Genomic DNA, 23,260 nt, shown 5'->3' on the forward strand with positions numbered 1-23,260 from the left:
CACTTGTTTGACTAGTCTGTGATTTTTGTCCAGGTCTGGAGAGAGTGAGGAGGCTGCAGACTGCCGATCTGAGGGATGAGGTATGGAGCGGCATAGAGTAGAGTCATCGGCAAGGAGATAGAGATTATTTTCCAGAGAGTCAGAGATCATTCATGAAGACCAGAAAAAGCACAGGGCCCAGAACACTGCCTTGGGGAACTCCAGCCTTAACAGGAAGGGGAAATGAAAGAAATCCATTCAGGGCCACACGTTAATTACAACCAGAGAGGAAGTCCACAAGCCATGCGTGGAGATTTCCATGGATACCATAGGAGGAGAGTTTGGTGAGCAGAGCGGGGTGCCAGACCGTATCGAAGGCACGTGATATGTCAAGGGAGACAGCTCTAATTTCCTGTTTAACATTGAGGACCTCCATCCATTGTTGAGATGGCAGAAGCAGAATGTCCAGAGTAGAGTGACCAGGTCTGAATCCAAATTGATGATCAGAGATCAAGCCATTGGAGAAGGGCAAGGATTTGATATCCGAAGCAATGTTGGATTCCATGACTTTGCTGATAATTGGGAGCAGGCTGATTGGTCTGTCGTTGCAAGGATCTTTTTTTGCACCTTTTTTTGTGTAAAGCGGTAATTTTGGCTGATTTCCGAGTTGATGGCAGATGACCTTAAGCAAAAGAGAGGGCGAAGAGAACAGAGAGAGGGTGTGAAAGAGCAGCAGAGCAGGATTTTAGGACCCGTGGGCTGATGCCGTCTGGTCCAGTTGCAGAATCAGAGTCGAGGATTGACAGAAACTTTTCCACCTTGTCAGGAGAGGACACAGAGTCTAGGAGCAGCTGGTTATAATATCCGGGGTGTGTTATAATATCCTTTTTGAAGATGATTTACGAGGTGCTCATAAGAAAAAAAAACCCAATGTGGTGGTGTACCAATTTCGCGGCCCAACATCTTGGTCAGCCCACTGCACCTCGCTGGGTTCTAAAGCCGCCATTTTGTTTCGGCCTACTCAAATGTGCCTTGCCTTGGAAGCACGATTGATTATAATCGTGATATTGATGATATTGATGATATGATATTGATAATAAAGCATTGATGATATGCTTCAATTATGTAATGATAATTATCATTACATAATTGAAGCATATTGTTACGGTCCGCGGATAAGGATGTTGTTTGCCGAGCGAAGGCACCGCGGCCGAACAGTTGTTCCCCGACTAAACCCGATTCACCCAAACGTTGGCCGTATCGCGCCACAGATACTCAATGTGGAAAAGACTAAGACGACGAATGCAAAGAGGAAGAAGAAGAAGCCGTACAGAAGAGTAACGGGGTTTATTATTATTTACACACACATAAGCAAAAAGAGCAGTCACGGGTATTTACAGCGGACATGAAAACGCAGGTGACACAGTGAAAATTACTAGCTTATACAGACTGAGTTACTACCCAGGACAGCACGAACAAAACAAACTCACGTACGCAAATGGGGAACTTGCAGGCAGGAATGGCTGGAAAGGATGAGCAGGTGGGATCACAGGGCACAGCGAGCAGGTCCACTCCGGGCGGGAAGCGGGGAGCCGGCAGCTCCTTGTAAGCCGCTTTACAGCGCACGCCGGCAGCTCCTGGTATTCAGCTTTACAGCGCACGCCGGCAGCTCCTGGTATTCGGCTTTACAGCGCACGCCGGCAGGGTCACTCGCTGCCCTGTCAGGGCTTCACGCGGCTGGTTGAAACGGGGCTGGACTCATCTGCCGTATCTCTTTGCAACTCGTTCGTAAAAGTTCCTCTGCTTTCTCTTGGACCCTTTCTTTTTCGTGTACCTCTCCACGCAGCCCAGCTCGTATTCCCTGCCTCTCACTTCTCTCCAGCGCGGGACTGACACACCCTCTCCCCCGTGCTCTGTTTCGTGACCTTGTATGGTAATCCCACGGGCTTGTCTCCTTATTTGGGCATCGTGCCGACGGCACGCCCCTCGTGGCGAGCCACGGGCTTGTTTCCTTATTTGGGCATGGGGCTGCACAGCCCCGCCCTTCGTGGCGCGCCCTGGGCTTTCCTCTCCCTGGCGACCCCGCCCCTCCTGTTCAAACAGAGCACGGAGCACATATTCACTATAGCAGCGAATTGAGAGGGCGTGCACCCCACGCTTGTGAACTGCTTTACCCGCAGATGGAGAGTTTGGCTGGGAAATGGAAGTATTGAAGGGGAGCTATTCTTAATTGATTCGGTGCAATGGAGTATTATTTTAATGGAAGACAAGGCCTTACCCTAAAACACATAATAAGATATAAGCTACTGAACAAGGGTTTTATCGGGTCCTTCAATGTGGTGTTTCATGGAATTAACTACCGAGACGCCCTTTTTACCTTTACACAACTCTGGAGGCAGGAGGGGCCATATCCAAACAATGTTCATCACCACAATTTACCACTACAATACACACAATCAAAAAAATGCAATACTCATATCTGCAACAATATCATCAAAATCTGGATTCGGATATGAGGATTGGATGCTGTACACTAAATAATGTCCAAATCTGGACTGAAGTCTGACAAAATTTACCATGCCTTGCGATTTTATAACTGAGTGTATGCAGTCGTGGCCAAATATATTGACACCCTTGCACTTTTTTCAAATAATGCACCATTTCTTCCAGAAAATTGTTGAAATTAAAAAATATTTTGGTGTCCACACATGTATTTCTTTGGTTTTCAGTGGAACAAAACAAAAAAGGTGAAACAATTACTAAATCTTAACTTATTCCACACAGAAACCCTTAAGTGCCCGGACAATATTATTGGCACCTTTTAGAAGTTGTTAGAAATAATTCGATTTCAAGCAGGTGATTCTCCTTTACTTTGGAATTGAACTCACCTGTGGTGAGTTGCAGATGCCTGCAATATAGAAATCATTCATTCAACCAGTTTGAATCTAGAAAAGGAGTCATTCTGCTTTTTTGTGTCACTGTGTGTACCACAATGAACATGGAAAAAAGAAAGAAAACCAGAGAATTGTCTGAGGAGGTCAGACAATATTGTAGCCAAGCATGGACAATCACAAGGCTACACGTCCATCTCCAGAGACCTTGATGTTCCTGTGTCCACCAAATGCAACGTTATCAGGAAGTTTAAGGCCCATGGCACTGTAGCCAATCTCCCTGAATTTGGCCGTAAGAGAAAACTTGATCGAAGATTGCAGCAAAGGATTGTTCGAATGGTGGCGAAAGCACCTCGATCAACTGCCAAACAGATTCAAGTTGACATTCAGACACAAGGTACAACAGTTTCAACTCACACCATCCGTCGCCAACTCAATGGCAGGGGTTTCTATGGTCGGAGACCAAAGAGGACCCCACTGCTGAGAAAGAGACGTAAGAACGCCCGATAGGAGTTTTCCAAAACACACCTGAACAAGCCAAAATCATTCTGGGAGAATGTCGTGTGGACAAATAAGACCAAATTAGAGCTTTTTGGTAAAGCACATCATCTCTATGTTTACAGAAAACAAAATGAAGCCTTCAAAGAAAAGAACACCTTCCCTCCAGTCAAACATGGAAGAGGTTCAATGAAGTTTTGGGGTTGCTGTACTGCCTCTGGCACTTGGTGCCTTGAATGTGTGCACGGCATCATGAAATCAGGAGATAACCAAGGCATTTTGGAGGACAATGTTGAACCCAGTGTCAGAAAGCTGGGTTTTCGTCGAAGGTCATGGGTCTTGCAGCAGGACAATGACCCCAAACACACTTCAAAAAGCACCCAGGAATGGTTCAAGATAAAAACGCTGGACTGTTCTGAAGTGGCCAGCAATGAGTCCAGATCTAAATCCCATTGAACACCTGTGGGGAGATCTGAAAACAGCAGTTGGGAGAAGGCACTCTTCAAATCTGGGAGAACTGGAGCAGTTTGCCCAAGAAGAGTGGGTCAACCTGCCAGTAGAGATGTGTAGGAAGTTCATTCATGTTTATAGGAAGCACTTGACTGCAGTTATTTTGCTACCAAATATTAAGTTTCGGGTGTCAATTATTTTGTCAATGCCATTTATTTTTATTTTCTGATTTAAAAGGATATATTAAGTTCTGAATGAAAAACAAAGGTTCTGTCCTGTTAACAGTGAAATAAAGAATTGTGGAGACCAAATACTTTTGTCAATTTCAACTTATTTTAGAGCAAATTGAGTTATTTGAAAAAAGTGCAAGGGTGCCAATATTTTTGGCAGCGACTGTATATGCATTTATTTAAGCGATGCTGGGGTTCTCGTTCTGGTTTGTGTTTAAAATTAAACTTTGTCAGGTAAAACGCATCTAACTGTACAAGATCGGTGCCGGTTATACTTTATATCTATATATATTGTTGCGGATATGGGATTTGCATCCATCCATATCCGCTTGTAAATATTCCCCTATTTCCTCAATACTTCCCAACTATCCCCAATCCCCCATTCCCTAGTCCCATTTTCTGTAAACAACACTCTGTAGACCCGACCTCCCCCTATTTCCCCCATTAAATGTCGTGCCCAGGTTCACCGCATCTCATGTAAGACAACTATAGGACATCTTGCTAGTTATTCTTAGTCTATGTCAGTTAAGGACTCGTTTCCATTAATTCTGACCCTTCGTTGCACCAGAATGTGATTGTATGGCACCGTTAGGAAGTTTAGGACCTCCCAATACCTCCCCGCAGCTCTTCCTCACAACAACAACAACAACAACAACAACAACGAGCGCAGGAAGTGCGCGTCCTCACTCCGGCTTGGTTGGTAGGGGGTGTTGGGAGGGCACCAGGCCTTCCCAACGAGCCGCCATCAAACATGTGCTCGACAGGGTTACCAAATAGGGGCTCCCTGTCAGCTCCTCGTCAAGGGCGGAGCCCGGTAACCCCCGCACCCAATGGAAGCGGCGGACCGGCCCCAGTGGGGCGGAACCAACCAGCCGAGGGCGTGTCACTCCCGGCTGATCATGCGCAGTGAGGGGCAGGGGACGTCAGATGCGCGCTGAGCTTGAAGCAAGAAAGACGTCCCCTCCGAGCGCTGTGAGGCCTCCCCGCATCTTCTGGACCGTGCTTTATCCTGTCCCCGAGCCAAGGTGCACTTTGTGCTATCGACCTACCTGTCCCTTCCTGCCATCAATCCCTGTGTAAGTCTGCCTTGTGTTACATATTTATGTGAATGTATGTGGATTACCATTCAGGTCTTTGCTTATCCGTGTGTAGTATATTAAGGGTTGTTGTGATTGGAGGGTCAGGAGCCCTTCTGAACCAGTGGCCGGAAACGGAAGTGACCGGAAACGGAAGAGAAAAAGACACGAGGAAGAAAAGGGACGAGTAGTATTCTTCCTCGCCCCGCTCCGACAAAAGGTGGGATCGACCTTGCGCTGCGTGGAAAAGCGGCGTTCCGAAGCCTGTCTGGCGAGAGGAATCACCGGGACGTGTACCTGCCCGGTGGAGACGTCAAGTTGACGTGGGGCCGTGCATCGACCGCGTCTGGCATCGTTCGCGGCACCGTCTGAACAGACGCGTGCGGGTCGCCCGTTGGGGCCTAACACGCCTGGCAAGCGGCGTGGGGCTTTTGGCTTGCTTTCCCGTCCCCGCGTCGCGTGGCCGCGAGGGGCTGTAGCCGGGGTGCCAGGTACGATACCTGCCCGGTGGAAACACGTCCACCCGGGGTTCGTTCAACCGCCCGAGTGCGGCGACGCCGACTATCATCTTGGTCAGGAGGGGCCCAGAGACATTGTGCGGGACCGAGACCAAAAGGGTGTCGTGAGTACTCACCGGGACACACGTATATAAGATGGCCATCTTACTCATAGGGAATTGATTGTGGCTGGGGAATTGTTGATGGTAGTGTATTGTTGATTGCTCGGGGAAAATCTCCGTGGTTGTGTCATTGAAATATTGTTGATGGTTGTGTATTGTTGATGGCTCGGGGAAAATCTCCGTGGTTGTGTCATTGAAATTGTATGGTATCATTACCATTGAAATATATCCTTGAACGTCAGTTGTCTCTTGGGTGAAATTCATATGGATTGCGTGGCGAAAGCGCATATATAATACAGCTTTCTGGCGAAGTTCCTCTCACGGTCCGGGGGTCACTGAGACCCGGTATTCACCGAGGGGACCACGTAACACTTGTTCCGTTTGTCTGTGGTCTGTCTGGGCTAAGATAAGACGGTAATTAAGTGCCCATCTCTTCTGTGTCTTTACCTCACTGCCTTGTAATCTACCCCTTTTCTCCACCACTGTAATTATACCCTCCTCCGGAGGTCTTGAGAACTGTACCCCTTGCGTCGTTTCCTCTTTCCCAGTCGTCGTGTCCTTTCTATCATTGATTTGGCATAGCGCGATTTGGCCAACGTCTGGGTGAATCGGGTGAGTTGGGGAAGAATCGGGGGAACTGTTCGGTCGCGGTAATACCAACCGCTCGGTAAATAACATCTAATCCGCGTCCGCAACAATTCCCCCGATTCTTCCCCAACTCACCCGATTCACCCAGACGTTGGCCAAATCGCGCTATGTGAAATTGGAGGTCCCAGAGGAAGTGAAATTGGAGGTTTGAAAAACAGTATGGGGGCAATGAGGGACGAAGCGAGGGCTACCGGTGAGGGGTTAGACAAGAAATTTGGGAAGTTAGACAATAATTTTGAGGGGTTAGACAACGGGATAAAAGAGGTGAAAAATGGGTTAATGGGGTTAGAAAATATGATGGAGGACAAATTGAGGGACATGAGGAGAGCGAAGCAGTGAGGGCGGCAGGTTCGCAAAATGGCGTCCTCGCGCACGAGGTTACGGGCGCGCAAAATGGCGCCTCGCAGATGGCTACGGCGACCGCGCCCGCGACCGTAGCAGCGCCGCTGGTGGATTTGAACCTTTTTTTTATACAAATGAAGGCCCTTATGGCCCAGAATAGCGAACAATTGGAACAAAGAATGGGCAAGCAATTAAGGGAGGACATGGGGGCCAATAGCCAACGGTTAGAACAAAGGATGGGGTCCAATAGTGAGAAATTGAGGGAGGACATGGGGGCCAATAGCCAACGGTTAGAACAAAGGATGGGGTCCAATAGCGAGAAATTGAGGGAGGACATGGGGGCCCAGATCGGAGGGTTAGGGAGTAGAATAGAGGGATTAGGAAACAAATTTGAGGGACTAGACAACAAATTTGAGGGATTAGACAATAGATTAGGGGAAATACAGGAGGGGTTAACGGGGGTAGAAAACAGAATGGCCGCCCAAGAGAATCAAATGGAAGGAGATGAAAAAGGATATAGGGGTAATTAAAAAAGAGTGTCAGACGGTACATGAGGACCTGACGAGGAAAATGAACAAGGTGGTAGAGGTGATGGAGGTTAAAGAGCGGGAGGTGCGGGAGCACATAGAAAAAAATAAGGTGGAGTTAGAGGAAGAACTTAAGGGAGCGCGAGTTTTAGAAGGGAGTAGACAGAGCAGATGATGCAGTATGAATGGAAGTGCTGGTGAGCAGCTTCAAATGAGGCATCGGTGAGGCAATGCTCCGAGGTGTGTGTGAGTGTACAAGTGATGAATGAAAGAGCATTGCGGATGAGTGTCATGGTGAGTAGTGAGTGTTGTGGATCAGCGCGAATGCGCTTGGGGGAGAGAAGGGTGCAGGCGGCACCAAGTATGAGAGCACAGGTGTGCAAGTACAGGTGTGTGGAATATATGGAGCAGAGAATGAGTGGTGTGGAGAGAGTTGGAGTAAGTGGTACGGAGTGGTGTGCATGGTGCGAAGGTGTGGATGGGGGAAGAGTGGACCCCTTTCACGAGTACCCGGGGAGGGTAGTTTAAAGAGTAGTTAGAAGGTATAGGTAAATTGTGGTTGGATATTGGCATCTGTGGTGCGAGTGGAAGAATGATATTTGGATGGGTGCATTAGTGTTGTGGAAATGGCTGGGCGTGTAGCCTGTTAGTGTGTGTAGTTGGTTTGGGCACTCCACCACTGTGAGGATGTCGGCCAGGTGAGGCCGCAGGTGGGCTCTGGGAGCCGGTAGTTGTTGTGGATGGGGCCCGAGGATCCGGAGGACGGACCCGGGTAGCCCAGTGCCAGAGGGCACCAAGGGGTGACAGAGCCAGGAGGGGCCTTCCCCAGTTAGATAGGTTAGGTAAGGAGCAGGTAAGCTCGGGAGGCAACTGCAGTGGTGGAGGTGTGCAGGTGGGTAGACCTGCTGGGAGAGCTACACGTCGCAGCCCAGAAATTGTGCAAGGGCACCGGGAGATGAATCGGGGGAGTGAGACCCCAAATTGAGAAGCACCACAGTTTGGTCAATGGGAATTGGTTTTTAGAACCCATAGTGTAAGTTGGCCAATGGATTGGCAGGGAAAGACCCCGAGTAATGTAAAGTTGTTAAAGTCATTTAGGAAATAGTTAGGATTGATGAACCTGTCGCACCATACGCAGCCACTTACCTGAGGTGATGCTGATGACTCCACACCTGTGTTTTCTTTGTTTTGTGTTGCAGGAAAGGAGAATTGCTGTTTGGATTTGTGAGACGCATCACGACGTGGATGAGACATTGGGGTGATTCCATCTCTCCCTCCTTAGGAGGGACTGATGATGAATTGGTGATGGCAGATTTTGATGTTGAGTTGGAGATGGCAGATTTTGATGAGAGTTGGAAATGGCAAATTTGATTGGTTAGGAGGGAGAGAAGACGAATTTGGTTTATGGGAGGAACGGGGAAGACAGTAGGGACGTTGTTGATGTGTAAAGTAGATGTTTATGGGTAGTGTTGTGTTTTGTGGATACAGTAAGGGGTAAGGGGGGGGGCAATGTAGGTTACCTGGTGGGGGGGGGGGGGGCGTACGGTAGGAACGTACCTGTCTCACCTGGTTCCCATGTGCCCCCAGTGTGCATTACCTTGTATTGCGTGCACTTTTGCGCCCTTACCACCTTACTCACTTGTCTTCTTTTGTCTCCCACCTCCGAGGATCTGGCTTTGGGGCAGAGAGAGAGGAGAGAGAGGTGCTGGCTCCGCAGTTGTGGGCCTGTACTTCCGATGCTTGCTGCCTGGATCGATACACCATATGGACCGCAATTTTTGTGGCCGCCCACAATGGACCGCAGTTCTTTTGCGGTCAAGCACCACCCGTGGATGGACCTCTGGGTCAACGTGGCACCTATGCCATACAGGTGAACCACTTTTAGTTGGCCCCCCTGACGGCCACAATTCAGAAATGGACGCGGTTGGCGCCTTTCTTTATTTCTAAAGAAGCCAGAAGGCCAAGTGCACTCCATGAAGGCAAGACCGGCGGCAGAACATCGGCCGGCTGCGACACCACCGGTGACCATGGACACTTAATTGTGCATTTTTATGAACACTTTATTGGTGCACCGGATGGTGCTGACTGTGCGTATGGGGTGGTGCTTTTGGTGCTTGGACGGGGTGCTCTGCACATTATTAAAGGCCGTAGGGCCACAGGGCACTCGTGGGTTGGTGTATCGATGCTGGCATGCGTGCTCTCCCTATGCATAACATCTGCATGTGTTCCTCAAAGAACAGGTCCTGGATCGTAGTGTAAATATCAGTGTTGTATAAATAATGCTCCCTACCGGCTGTATGTTTAGTTTGAGGATGCTTTCCGCGATTCGGTTATCCTGTGGGTGTGTTTCTGTTAGGAGAAGGGTGCAACGTCGCAGGGGGACTTTTTTTTTTTTTTTTTTTTGTATACAAGATCGAGGCTCGTGAAAGAGCGAACATTAATCACACAGAAAGACAAACCGACACATAAAACATATAACATCGGGAGCGGTAGACAAGATGGGGAGAGAGGGGGAAGGACACAAACACAACATTTGAGAGCAGGGACCGTGAGACATGGAGACATCGAGAGATCTGAGAGAGGGCGTGGGCTTTGGGGGGGGGGGGGGGCATGGGACGGGAGCGGTGGGAGAGGTATAAAACATATGGACACTGCCAGGACTTCCAGGAAAGAAGTTGGAATTTCAAACAAGGTGGATCTGGGGTGAATTAGCGGGGGTAGAAAAGATCAAGGTTTTGGATGGGGGAAGATAAGAGATGGTGGTGAACAGCTGTTTTAAAGACCTGGAGGGAGGAGTGGGATTGAAGGGAGTGAGGGAGTTTGTTCCAGAGGCGGGAGAAAAGAGGAATGAAAGAGTGAAGGTGAGCAGAGAGCCGAGATTTCGGCAGTTTAACCATCAGAGGGTTGCTGGCAGATCTTGTGCGACCTGTAGGAATATTTGGGGGACAGAGCACAGAGAGAGCTGGGGGTGCAAGGCCGGAGAGGAGTCGGTAGAAGACAGAAAGACCACCTACCTGCCTGCGGTGAGTGAGTGAAAGGCCCTCAGAGATAGCTTCATCGCGGGAGATTCCAATAATTCTGAAAGCTTTGGTTTCAACAGCGTGAAGCCGAGCTAGGTGTGAGGCAGGAGCACCGGCCCATAGGGGAGAACAGTATTCCATTGAGCTGCGGATGAAAGCCTTGTATGTGGTGAGGAGCTCAGGTGTGCCGAGGAAGGACTTCGCACGACGGAGGATGCCCAGTCGGCGACTGGCTTTGGAGGCCAGCTTGGAAATGTGGTTTTCCCAAGAAAGATCATGGCAGATAGTGAGACCCAAAATCTTGAGCGACAGAACTTCTTGGAGAGGATTGTTGAGAAAGTAGATGGGAGGGTTGTCCAGTCGATCTTTTCGGAGAGACATAGTAAGAGTGTGAGATTTGTCAGGATTGAAAGACATGTTCCACTTGTTTGACCAGTCTGTGATTTTGTCCAGGTCTTCAGAGAGTGAGGAGGCAGCAGACTGCCGATCTGAGGGAAGAGGAATGGAGCGGCAGAGGGTGGAGTCATCAGCAAAGAGATAGAGAGGATTTTCGAGAGAGTCAGAGAGATCATTGATGAAGACCAGAAAAAGCACGGGGCCCAGAACACTGCCTTGGGGAACTCCAGCCTGAACAGGAAGAGGAGATGAGAGAAACCCATTCAGGGCCACACGTTGACGACGACTAGAGAGGAAGTCCGCCAGCCATGCGTGGAGATTTCCATGGATACCAAAGGAGGAGAGTTTGGTGAGCAGAGCGGGGTGCCAGACCGTGTCGAAGGCACGTGATATGTCGAGGGAGACAGCTCTAATTTCCTGTTTGGCATTGAGGACCTCCATCCATTGTTGAGACAGCAGAAGCAGCATGTCCAGAGTAGAGTGACCTGGTCTGAAACCAAATTGATGATCAGAGATCAAGCCATTGGAGAAGAGGAAAGATTTCATATCCGAAGCAATGATGGATTCCATGACTTTGCTGATAATTGGGAGAAGGCTGATTGGTCTGTAGTTGCTAGGATCTGTTTTTGCACCTTTTTTGTGCAAAGCGGTGATGTTGGCTGATTTCCAAGCAGATGGCAGTTGACCTTGAGCAAAAGAGAGGGTGAAGAGAACAGAGAGAGGGTGAGATAGAGCAGCAGAGCAGGATTTTAGGACCCGTGGGCTGATGCCGTCGGGTCCAGTTGCAGAATCAGAGTCGAGGGTTGACAGAAACTTTTCCACCTTGTCAGGAGGAAAGGACACGGAGTCCAGGAGCAGCGGGGTACGACTGGGTATGGTGGGTACAGAGAGGGATGGGTTTGGGACACAAGATTTAGAGGCAAACACAGAGTTGAGGCATTCAGCTTTTTCACGTGCGGAGTCAGCTGTGTAGCCGTTTGAGGTAAGGGAGGGGATGGAGGGGGAACAAACACCAGAAACTGATTTGACCAGACGCCACCAGGATTTGGAAGAGGGAGACAGATAAGAGAGTTCGGTCTTGAGAATGGAGAGATATTGTTTCCTGGCTCTCCTGAGGGTGGACACACACTTGTTTCGGGCTTTGTGAAAGGAAATGAGATTTCCTTCCGTTGGATTTGCTTTCCAGGAGACGAAGGCAAGTTGTTTCTGGGCAACAGCCTCACCACAAGATTCCGTGTACCATGGACGGGAGGAAGGGTATGACAACTGAAGACGAGATGGGATAAATCTGTGCATGAGAGAGAGCAATTTACTTTGGAAGAATTCCCAGGATGAGTTGATGTCAGAGGTGGTAGAGATGGGAGACCAGTCCAGATGATTGATGGCTGCTTGAAGACCGTGCCAGTTGGCCTGAGTGAAATGCCAGACTCGTCGACGCTGAGCAGGCTCCCTGAGGATGGTCAGAGAGATGTCCACTTTAACAAGGACATGATCAGATGATCCGATCGGAGCAGAAGAAGAGCAGCAGACATTTTCAGGGAAGTTAGTCATAACCAAGTCCAGAAGAGAAGATGATCCGTTGACTGAGATCCGGGTCGGGAAATTGACAGATTGTGTCAGTCCCAGTGAGTCGCAGAAGTCCTTTGCTGAAGAGCCATGGCTGGTGAGAGAGGTACCCACACCCAGCCAACTGGCATGGTGACAATTGAAATCACCACATATGAGGAAGAGAGAGTTGGGATGAGTAGATAGAAGTTGGTCCATATCATCAGACAGCGAGATGTAGATGGAGTCATCACTGTTTGGTGGACGGTACAACACACATATGAACAAGAGGTGGGAGCGAAGGGGAAGCCGTAGCCAGAGGTATTCCTGGGGGTGAGGTGGAGAGAGTGCAGTGCAGGGCGAGTGAGGAAGAGAGTTTTTGATAAAGATAGCAACCCCGCCTCCAGGACGAGGCTCAGGTCTATCATACCGGAGGAGGGAGTAGCCCGGGAGAGATACTATGGAATCAGAGACATCATAAAGGAGGAAAGTTTCTGTTAAGCAGATCACGTCTGGTTTGACAGAAGCAACCTGTATGGAGAGATCAGTTAAGTTTGAACGAAGGCCCCGGATGTTTGAGGTCCATACCGTTAATGAAGAGGAAGGGGGAGCATCAGATACAGAACAGGGGGGAGGAGGGGTAGGGTAAGATGTGGAAGAGGTGGAAGAGATAGGGAGAGCTGTTGAAGGTGTGTCAGAGATTTCAGAATAGCTCGGAGAAAGGGAAGGATGGGGCGGACAAAAGGTTTGATGGTGATTGGGTGAGCCACAATGAGGTGTTATTTGAGGAGGGGGAAGAGCGAGGCAGAAGGTTGGGGGAGATGGAGGTGAGAGTTTGAAGGGGGAAGAAGCGGGGAGGACGCTTTGAGGAGGGGGAGTGAGAGGGGGGAAATTGAGAAGCAATGAGGGTGGGGAGATTTGAAGGGGAGGGGTGAGGGGGGAGTTTGGGAGGGAAGGGACAAGGGGAGGGATTTGAAAGGGATGGGATATGGGGGAGATTTGGAGGGGAGGGGTGAGGCAGGAGTCTAGGAGGGGAGGGGCGAGGGGGCGTCTTGGCGGGGAGGGGTGAGGGGGTAGTTTAGGAGGGAGGGGGCAAGGGGGGAGATTTGAAAGGGATGGGTGATGGGGAAGATTTGGAGGGGAGGGGTGATGGGGAAGATTTGGAGGGGAGGGGTTATGGGGAAGATTTGGAGGGGAGGGGTGAGATTGGATTTTTGAAAGTGTACGATTTATGGGAAACGAACATTTATTGCAAAATGAGTTTCTTGTGACCTTCGAGTTAAAAATACGTTTAAGGACGCTGGATGGAGGATGGAGTGCAGGAGAGTTTAGGGAATGTAGAAAAAAGGCACTATAGGAGATGGATATTTTTTTTGGGATGAATTGATTTGGTGAGCAAGTCGAAAGCAGCCTTTTAAAGAAGAAGAAGAAAAAGGTGTTATAAAATATGACGGAATACATAACTTGAGGGGAAAGTGTAAACATTGAAGGTTAATGAGTGAAAACTATCTTTGGAAATGGGGGAGAAACACGTGGTCGAAGAACGAACGAACGAATAAGAATGAATAAACGAATGAGAACAGAGAAGGAAATTTTTTTTTATTTTTTATTTTTTATTTTTTTTTTTGAGTTGAGATTTACACAAGGAAGTAGGCTATGGGTGAAAAGACTGGGAATACAGAGAACGAAAGTTATTGGATCACAAACGACGGACCGCTGAGAGAAAAACAAAGCCTCAAGGTTGTACAGTGCACACTGTACAAGGCCTCAAGACACGACACGGCAAACAGACGATCAATTTATGAAAGATAAACACCGAGAAACAACCAAAGTTGCACACAATAACTTCACACACCGAAAGATAAATACAGTTTCGACAAAATACAATTGTGAACCGACTTAACTTCGAAAAACGTGGCGACCGTGTGGAGCTTCGAAAATCCCTCCCACCGTCTCCGAGATCTCGCGAGATCTCCTGCTTATTTGTGAACATATTTATGACATATTTATTTTTGTGACATATTTACTCATTTGTGAACATCTGTAAAACTGTCGCACTCAGGGTTGAGTTAATAGTAGAGGGAACTACATCTGAGTGCCACACTAAAGTAGGTAAAAATTTATCGGGTTGGGAAGCCCCGAGGTAGAGAAGGGTGCAGTGTTGCGGATATGGGATTTGCATCCATCCATATCCGCTTGTAAATATTTCCCTATTTCCTCAATACTTCCCAACTATCCCCAATCCCCCATTCCCTAGTCCCATTTTCTGTAAACAACACTCTGTAGACCCGACCTCCCCCTATTTCCCCCATTAAATGTCGTGCCCAGGTTCACCGCATCTCATGTAAGACAACTATAGGACATCTTGCTAGTTATTCTTAGTTTATGTCAGTTAAGGACTCGTTTCCATTAATTCTGACCCTTCGTTGCACCAGAATGTGATTGTATGGCACCGTTAGGAAGTTTAGGACCTCCCAATACCTCCCCGCAGCTCTTCCTCACAACAACAACAACAACAACAACAACAATGAGCGCAGGAAGTGCGCGTCCTCACTCCGGCTTGGTTGGTAGGGGGGTGTTGGGAGGGCACCAGGCCTTCCCAACGAGCCGCCATCAAACATGTGCTCGACGGGGTTACCAAATAGGGGCTCCCTGTCAGCTCCTCGTCAAGGGCGTAGCCTGGTAACCCCCGCAACCAATGGAAGTGGCGGACCGGCCCCAGTGGGGCGGAACCAACCAGCCGAGGGCGTGTCACTCCCGGCTGATCATGCGCAGTGAGGGGGAGGGGACGTCAGATGCGCGCTGAGCTTGAAGCAAGAAAGACGTCCCCTCCGAGCGCTGTGAGGCCTCCCCGCATCTTCTGGACCATGCTTTATCCTGTCCCCGAGCCAAGGTGCACCTTGTGCTATCGACCTACCTGTCCCTTCCTGCCATCAATCCCTGTGTAAGTCTGCCTTGTTCCGTTTGTCTGTGGTCTGTCTGGGCTAAGATAAGACGGTAATTAAGTGCCCATCTCTTCTGTGTCTTTACCTCACTGCCTTGTAATCTACCCCTTTTCTCCACCACTGTAATTATACCCTCCTCCGGAAGTCTTGAGAACTGTACCCCTTGCATCGTTTCCTCTTTCCCAGTCGTCGTGTCCTTTCTATCATTGATTTGGCATAGCGCGATTTGGCCAACGACTGGGTGAATCGGGTGAGTTGGGGAAGAATCGGGGGAACTGTTCGGTCGCGGTAATACCAACCGCTCGGTAAATAACATCTAATCCGCGTCCGCAACAATATATATATATATATAGTCGGCGTGTGAGAAAACGATCCCATAAACTGTGTCGATCCCTGAAATGGACTTGTTGATGGATGGTTGCCTACGCAGCGTTGTTGGTTCGGTTAAGTTTTGTTTTGTATACTTTGTCAGGTAAAACGCAACTTGCTATATGAGATCGGTGCCGGTGATAGATATACGCATTTCGCTATACTGTTTATGAGGTGTGTGTGTGTGTGTGTGTGTGTGTGTGTGTGTGTGTGTGTGTGTGTGTGTGTGTGTGTGTGTGTGTGTGTGTGTGTGTGTCAGTCATACTTTTTGTTTCTATTCATGACATACGTCTATTGATTCTTCTTCTTATCATGTGCACGGACAGTCTATACATGGCCCAGCCAAAACTGGACACATTTTTGTCCCTTGTTGTTTAATTCGGCAAGATCTGCAACAGTGCAGGATTCCTCTTGCGATGGACATTGCAGGAGATGTTGCATGGTCTGTGGCTCAGTTCCACATTCGCAAGTTGTCTGGCTGGTTGTATATCCCATTTGTTTAGTGACACCTTTGAACGACCTACACCAGTCCTTAGTCTGGGCACTTACATGTTACCCAGTTGCAATTAGCTCCTGGGCGAAGGCTTTCATCAGGTATAATTCCATCGCTGGGGGTTGTTCGAGACTGGCAAGCCTGTCTTTCCACAAAGCGATGCGGGCTTCAGATGGGGTTGATTGTAATGAAACGACACTGTTCATGAAGCTCTTCCTTGACTTTAGGTGGTTGTGTGTAGTTGTATGACCATGCAGAGAGTGCCTCTCATGTGATGTTTGACAGAGACTCTGTCTATCAATTAATTACGTACTATTCAAATATACCTTTTAATCCTTCAGACTGCTGAGACCCCTTTGACATTGGAAGGACCTTTAACACTTGAGACCCAAAAGACCCCAAGGACCCAAAAGTCCCAGATGACCCAAAAGTCCTTGATGACCAAAAATACCCAGCTGACCCAAAAGACCTAAAAGTTCCCAAGGACCCAAAAAGTTTTTGATGATATTGTCTTACACGAATGGTTTATTATATTGCAGAAGCATAGCCTGGTACTTCGTAAGCAGTTTGTGAGTGTAACGTCCATGGGATAGGGTGTTACTCCACTGCATCAGAGTCCACTGTACCTGCGATATATTTTTAAAATTCGCTCCAGATGATGGACCCAGATTGCGTGTATCATATTCCCGTCAGGAAGCGATTCATTGTTACCCGGCAACGCCGGGTACTTTTGCTAGCATTGGATAAATGTGAATGTGTGCACATTACTGAATTGTGTACTCAAAGTAATGGCATTGCCAGTCAGCCATTGTATTGTGCCTAGATGTGACGAAGAAAATGCAATAGTGTATAGTGTTCTCTGCCCATTTTAAGCCTTGCTTTTTGCTATGCGTGCGTGGGGTAAAAATACAGTTGTACTGAAGTAGCCTTTCATCTGGCATATGAGGCAGGTCAACAAAATAATTTCCACTTATAAGTGGACAGATGTCTTTGCATTTTCCTTTCAATTTTCATGGGGAAACTAGTACTGTTACATGTGCTAGGGATTCTGGGATAAAACTCATCCAGCCGTCACTCCAGATGCGAGGCCAGCAGATTTCAAGTCTTTCTTTTGTCTCATTTTATTTAGTGAAATGATTCCTGCTTGTTTTTACTCACCCCAAGTTAGCTGTCTCAACATGGTGTGGTTTTCACACTTGTATTAAATACAAATGAAAGGTGATGAACAACCCCATTAGCCAACCCTATCTCTTTTTGCTCTGGGGCACAACAGGTCCATCAGAAACCCATATGATGAACATCTATTGAGAAGCGCAGCACTTTATCACTTCGCTAAACCCCAAGGTGATCGACCACACAAGGATAGAAGGGCATTGGTGGGGTGAAGCAAAATAACGAAATAAAGACTTCCCTGAGAAAATGGCAGTAAATATAAAAGGAGGAAAACGAGGTAAAATTGCCAGAATGAGGTGCTGCTTCAGCGTTGTCTCACCTCTTTTGGTGCTCTTTGTGCCACTTCAGCCAGTCAGGCTTTTTCAGACTTTCTTCACTCTGATTTCAGGCAACAGATTTGTTTGACCTCGAAAATTTGACCTAGAATGTCATCAGATCATCATCCAAGTCCTAATAATACATAAAGAGAAACTGATAAAAACAAATGGCACACAAACAAAAAAAAATTACGTTTTCATTTATTTCTTGAGCAATATGATACAACATTAAATTTATTTGTCGGAAGTATGAACGTTTCATCATCGTCATTTTCCTGAAGTAAAAGGTGATCTGATTTAAACTTCCGATCATTCCATTACTTCCAATCTTAAGTAATCCCACCTACTTAAAGTAATTTAACATAATTTATTGTGAGGTGTGCATGTTTGTTGTGTAGTTTTTACATTCACTAACTGCTGGCACCGCCTTGAGCAGGTATAACTTGAACCAAACGTTTCCTGTAACTCTTGATCAGTCCTGCAGATCGGCTTTGGGGGAATTTAGACCCAGTCCTCCTTACAGAACTGCTTCAACTCAGAGATATTTGTGAGCTTTCTTGCATGAACTGCTCACTTCAGGTTCTGCCACAATATTTCACTTGGGTCTGAACTTTGACTTGACCATTCCAAAATGCAAAATCTCTTCTGCTTCAGCCATTCTGTTGTATACACAAAGAATTAAGTTAAGCACCCCCCCGTTTTTTTACAACCTCGCACATTACAAGTTTGTTGTCGTCAAAACAGTGTAATATACCCATGATATTGCTATATTTTCTGGAGAAGTGATATTATGGTCACATAAAAACATAACAATCATGCCGTTTTCAATATTTTATTCTGAATAATTTAAGGTGAAATTTTTTGGGAATTTTAGGCATATTTTCACCTCAATTTAAGTATGGAGCTATAGGTCCATCACGGACAGTGTGGATGACGTTTATGTTTTCTAACGTACAGTCATTGTTCTGAGAAGACCTCTAGCGATCTTTGCGTCAATAACGTGTGTAGGACCCATGTGATCGGATCACTGACTCAACCCTACGTCTCATAGACCCTGTAAGCCGTCGTATGCGTTGCTGTGGCAGGTTGAACCCCCTCGAGCACGTTTGGGACATGTTGGGACGACAAATTGCGAAGATGGTCCCTCCAATAGCCAATCTGGATGAATTGGAACGTGCATTACATCGGGAATGGAACAACCTGCCACAGCAACGCATACGACGGCTTACAGGGTCTATGAGACGTAGGGTTGAGTCAGTGATCCGATCACATGGGTCCTACACACGTTATTGACGCAAAGATCGCTAGAGGTCTTCTCAGAACAATGACTGTACGTTAGAAAACATAAACGTCATCCACACTGTCCGTGATGGACCTATAGCTCCATACTTAAATTGAGGTGAAAATATGCCTAAAATTCCCAAAAAATTTCACCTTAAATTATTCAGAATAAAATATTGAAAACGGCATGATTGTTATGTTTTTATGTGACCATAATATCACTTCTCCAGAAAATATAGCAATATCATGGGTATATTACACTGTTTTGACGACAACAAACTTGTAATGTGCGAGGTTGTAAAAAAACGGGGGGGGTGCTTAACTTAATTCTTTGTGTATAGATTTACTTGTGTGTTTAAGATCGTTGTCTTGCTGCACGACCCACATTCTGTTAAGCTTCCGCTCATGGACGGATACCCTGGCATTCTCCTGTATAATTTGCTGGTGCAATGCAGAATTCATATTTCCGTCAATGATGGCAAGCCATCTGGGTCCTGATGCAGCAAAGCATCTCTAAACCATGATACTCCCACCACCATGCATCAGGGTTGGGATGAGGTTCTTATGTAGGAATGCTGTGTTTGGTTTTCGCCAAACATAACAATTCTCATTTAAACCAAAAAGTTCCACTTTCCACAGAAGTTCAAGGAATGGTACACTGCCAGAAGAGGTATGTGCACTAGCTTTGGGCCCAGTGCTACATGCTGGTTGTCTTTTGGTGTTGAGATTATTGCTTTTGAGAAAAGCCACACCATGTCTTCTTTTTTGTGATGCAAATAAGTTTTGCATTTCTCCCACAACAAAACCTTCATATGTTGGAGTCTGGCTTGGTCTTGGTAGTTATGAAGCACTGTATCAGTGGTTGATCTTCTGGGCATTGAAAGGACTTGCTTGAAGTCTATGATGGAATGACGGCTGGTGTTGTATCACCAGCAAACTTCTTGCTGGAACACTGCAGTAGCTGTTGCGTGGGTTGTCTGCTTTCCATCTGGCGTGACCTCATTTTAAGTTAGAATCATCTTCAGGAAAAAATATGAAGTGGCCTTCATGGAGTCCTGGTGGGATGTATAATCCCTCAACAGTGGTTTTGACAACTATTGCTTCAGCAAGCTGTGTTTAGAGGCACAGGATTATGGAGTATTCTACATTGGTCCAAAAGAGTGTGGAATATCAACAAGTTGTCTGCTTCGAGTGGACTGGTGAACTGTTTTGCCAAGCTACAGGGGCCATTCACTGTGAGGGTGGAAAGTTGTGTGGCATGCCTTGGGGGTCTCTTACTTGTCTGTTATATTTGAAAGCGTCCATTATCACATCAGAAATGATGACCACATCGTTGAGAATCCTCTCATCTCGATTCTTGTTATCAACACAAGCTTTTGACCCAGCAAGAGCCATCTCAAAAAGGAATAAGACTCGAGAGGTAGTGTTTCTTCGCACCTTCTACCATTTTCTTGTGGCATGTTTTGGCATAACATTCTCTATGCCAGAAAGCATGGCTGTCTTTTTGTTGGGGTGAAGTTGTGCCTTGCAAGCTTGCAAAGACAGGTGGATAATTGTTCATCTCTGTATTCTGCTCCTTATTTAATGAATTCAAGAACCCTTTCATATGATTCAGAAGCTGTGCCGTTCACTATTTGCCCTGCACACTCCTCTTGGCAGATGAGGCATTGTTTGTAGTCCATATTCAGTCGGGCTTTCTTTATGGGTATCACAGTGGCAAAGTGGATTCATATTTGTAATAAAATAAAATAGATTTTCCGCAAAAAAAAAAAAAAAGTTTTCAGAACTTGATGGAATCAAACGAAACTTACACATGCACAACTTGAGGGTGCTCTCATTAAACCCTGAAAGTTTAAGCAACTGAGGTGAAATCTTGCTCCATTATATATAGATTACCTGAAGGTTTTACTTTGAAGGGAACAATCATCAGTATAGTTAAGGGGAGGGAAGGACAAGCACCAACCAGTTTATAAGTATTTATTGCATATGTAAATTTTAGTCCGTAATGCGAGGATAGCGATGACAAAATATTGGGAAGTAAAGTGATGTTAATGACTGTTGATGTTGCACCCTCTCAAAGCTGACGGATTTTGAATTTGCAAGGACATTCACCTCCATCCAGCGAAAGCCTGTTGAGAACAAGCAAGCTTGTCTGATATACCTTGCTCCAGAAAATATCGACATCAACAAGAAATGCACAGTCCACTCAGACATCTACAGGTAATGCTATATCCCTGAATATGTTGTGGGTATTGTGAGAAATAGATATTTTCCAGACATCATGTTGTTTTAAGAACTTTGAGTTGTTGTGCTTTGCTGAGGTTGCTTTCATACTCTCATAAAAAGTCGCATTTATGCATTACTACTTCATATTATTGGGACGAATCACTCTCAGGAAGTATTTCTGATATAAATACAAGTGGAACAGACAAAAGTACAGAAAAACAATCGTACTCGACAGGCGGGTTTTCCAAGCATCCTCCAAAGGAAACTGGACTGTATAATCCAGCACCTTCTGAAAAGACACCCATGGGGCGAGGTTTGTCGACTTCTGCCAGTTGGAGTAGTTATGCATGAGATAATTATGCATTCAGCGCTGAGTTGTCCACTCTGGATTTGAAGCTGGTCCAGCTATAAATTATCATCCTCGTGTTTTGCCTGCAGGACAAAAGATTGATGTGTGTGCCGTCCCACAGATGGATGTAAAATTTGGTATCACATCTGCTGGCATTAGTGGACATTATAGATCCTATGGTGTCTTTTGTGAAGAGGAGGTGATTTGTGGCCAAAATGCTGAACAAATTCCAAATTCCTTTCTGAATGTGCAGGGGCATTGCAGCAACATCGCCTTGTCTCAGCAGTCATGCAACGAGCATGCTGAATTCAGAATTCAATCCCAGCACAATATACATTTGTTAACTGCATCCTCCTTCCTGGTAGTGAAGCAGCATAGCTAAATATACTATAACAATTGTGCACTTATTTGTACGAGCAAAAAAGTTCCCACACTTGTTTAGGAGTTTGCATCAAACGATTTTGGATAGAGAGGCGTTTGCAAAACAAGACCGAAAGTCTAACAGCGGCGTAGCCAGTCTTGTTTGATACTTTAGTTGAAGAGGATAGTATGATCTATGTGGACATACCAGTTAGCAAATCATGTAAGTATTTAATTTTTTTGAAGCACTAAGTCTCCTAAGCTGTCTGTCACCATGGAAGTGCTGAGATTGCATGAGACAATGGTTTTTTCTATATGTATCGAGTCAACAATGAACCAACCATACACCGCTTCAATCCAGTAACTTTGCAGTCACGACAAAGGGATTGCAGTGTTACGATTATATTTACTATATTATTATTATGAACATTATTATGAAAACTATACTACTGTATTAAGAAACCTGGGCTAATTTGTCTGAAGCGGCCTGAAGGTAAGGCATGAAGCCTAAGGCCGAAAAGTTCTGTGTTGTTGGAAGACCCGTAACACCGTTGCTTTTGATATTTGATGGAGTTAATCTCTCCTCCCCCTCTCCGCCCCTACTCTCCCCACCACCGGTCCACCCAGAATTAATAATGGATAACTTGTAATACCCGGTAGCGGTGCTATACGACAAACATTTATGTGTTGAGAATCGGGGTCCTCACTGTGCAAGGAACCCTGAGTAATATGAATTTATTTTACTGCCTAAAACCATCTAATGCACACTTCTCGAGTTGATTCTGGATTTTATAACATTGTTCTTGTACCTCAGCCTAGTTTATGATCAATGAAGCACATAATTGTGCATCAATGCTATCCACCCAAAAGGTAGTTTTTGCATCTTGCTTTTTATTAACTTTATCATAATTTTTGATGATTTTTCTTCTGAACTAGCTTCGGCGTTGTCATGTGGGAGCTTGCTACAAGGAAGATACCATTTGCAGGTAAGTTGTTTTTTCTCAACATGAACAGCCGTGCGAATTCCTTTCTGGAATCTCCACATCCACCACTTGTGAACATAAAACATTTTGTAACTTTTATGTTTGTTGGTTGGTACTGTACGAATCAACGATTTACTTGATTTGCTGATATCCAGACATCATAGGTTTCTCAACCATGACATTTTAACAGGTAAGAATGATGAAGAAATATTGGAGTGGATCAGAAAGGGGTTGAAGGGAGAAATAACAAAGGACTGTCCTGAAGATTTGAAAAAGATTATCAACAACACAAAAGACCACAAGAAACTTCAGAATTGTGAAGCAGGTAAAAGGTTAACTTGGGGTATTTTTAATGTGCTTACAACTTTGAAGGATAACGACAATTCCAATCAAAACATTAAAGAGGTTTTTGCTTTGAGAAGAAAATGCTTTTTTTGTTTCTAACATGAACGAGTTAATTTGTGGCAACTCAACATCCACCACATTTGAACGTGTTTGCGCAACATTTGTTTCCTACTTTCGCGTTTGCAATAATTTTACTGT

General features: G+C 46.2%; 1 protein-coding gene across 2 annotated transcripts in view; it reads left to right on the plus strand.

The window, feature by feature from the left end:
- LOC137420662 (mixed lineage kinase domain-like protein) overlaps positions 1 to 23,260 on the plus strand; it is a 64,704-nt gene that overhangs the window by 36,077 nt on the left and 5,367 nt on the right. For both annotated transcript variants that reach the window (XM_078772431.1, XM_078772432.1), the window contains 3 exons: positions 20,880 to 21,019; positions 22,671 to 22,720; positions 22,908 to 23,042. In XM_078772431.1, coding sequence (XP_078628557.1) covers positions 20,880 to 21,019; positions 22,671 to 22,720; positions 22,908 to 23,042 — 325 coding nt within the window. The remainder of the gene's footprint in view (positions 1 to 20,879; positions 21,020 to 22,670; positions 22,721 to 22,907; positions 23,043 to 23,260) is intronic.

This window comes from Myxine glutinosa, chromosome 2 (assembly GCF_964187855.1).
Source record: "Myxine glutinosa chromosome 2, kmMyxGlut1.1, whole genome shotgun sequence".
NCBI lineage: Eukaryota > Metazoa > Chordata > Myxini > Myxiniformes > Myxinidae > Myxine > Myxine glutinosa.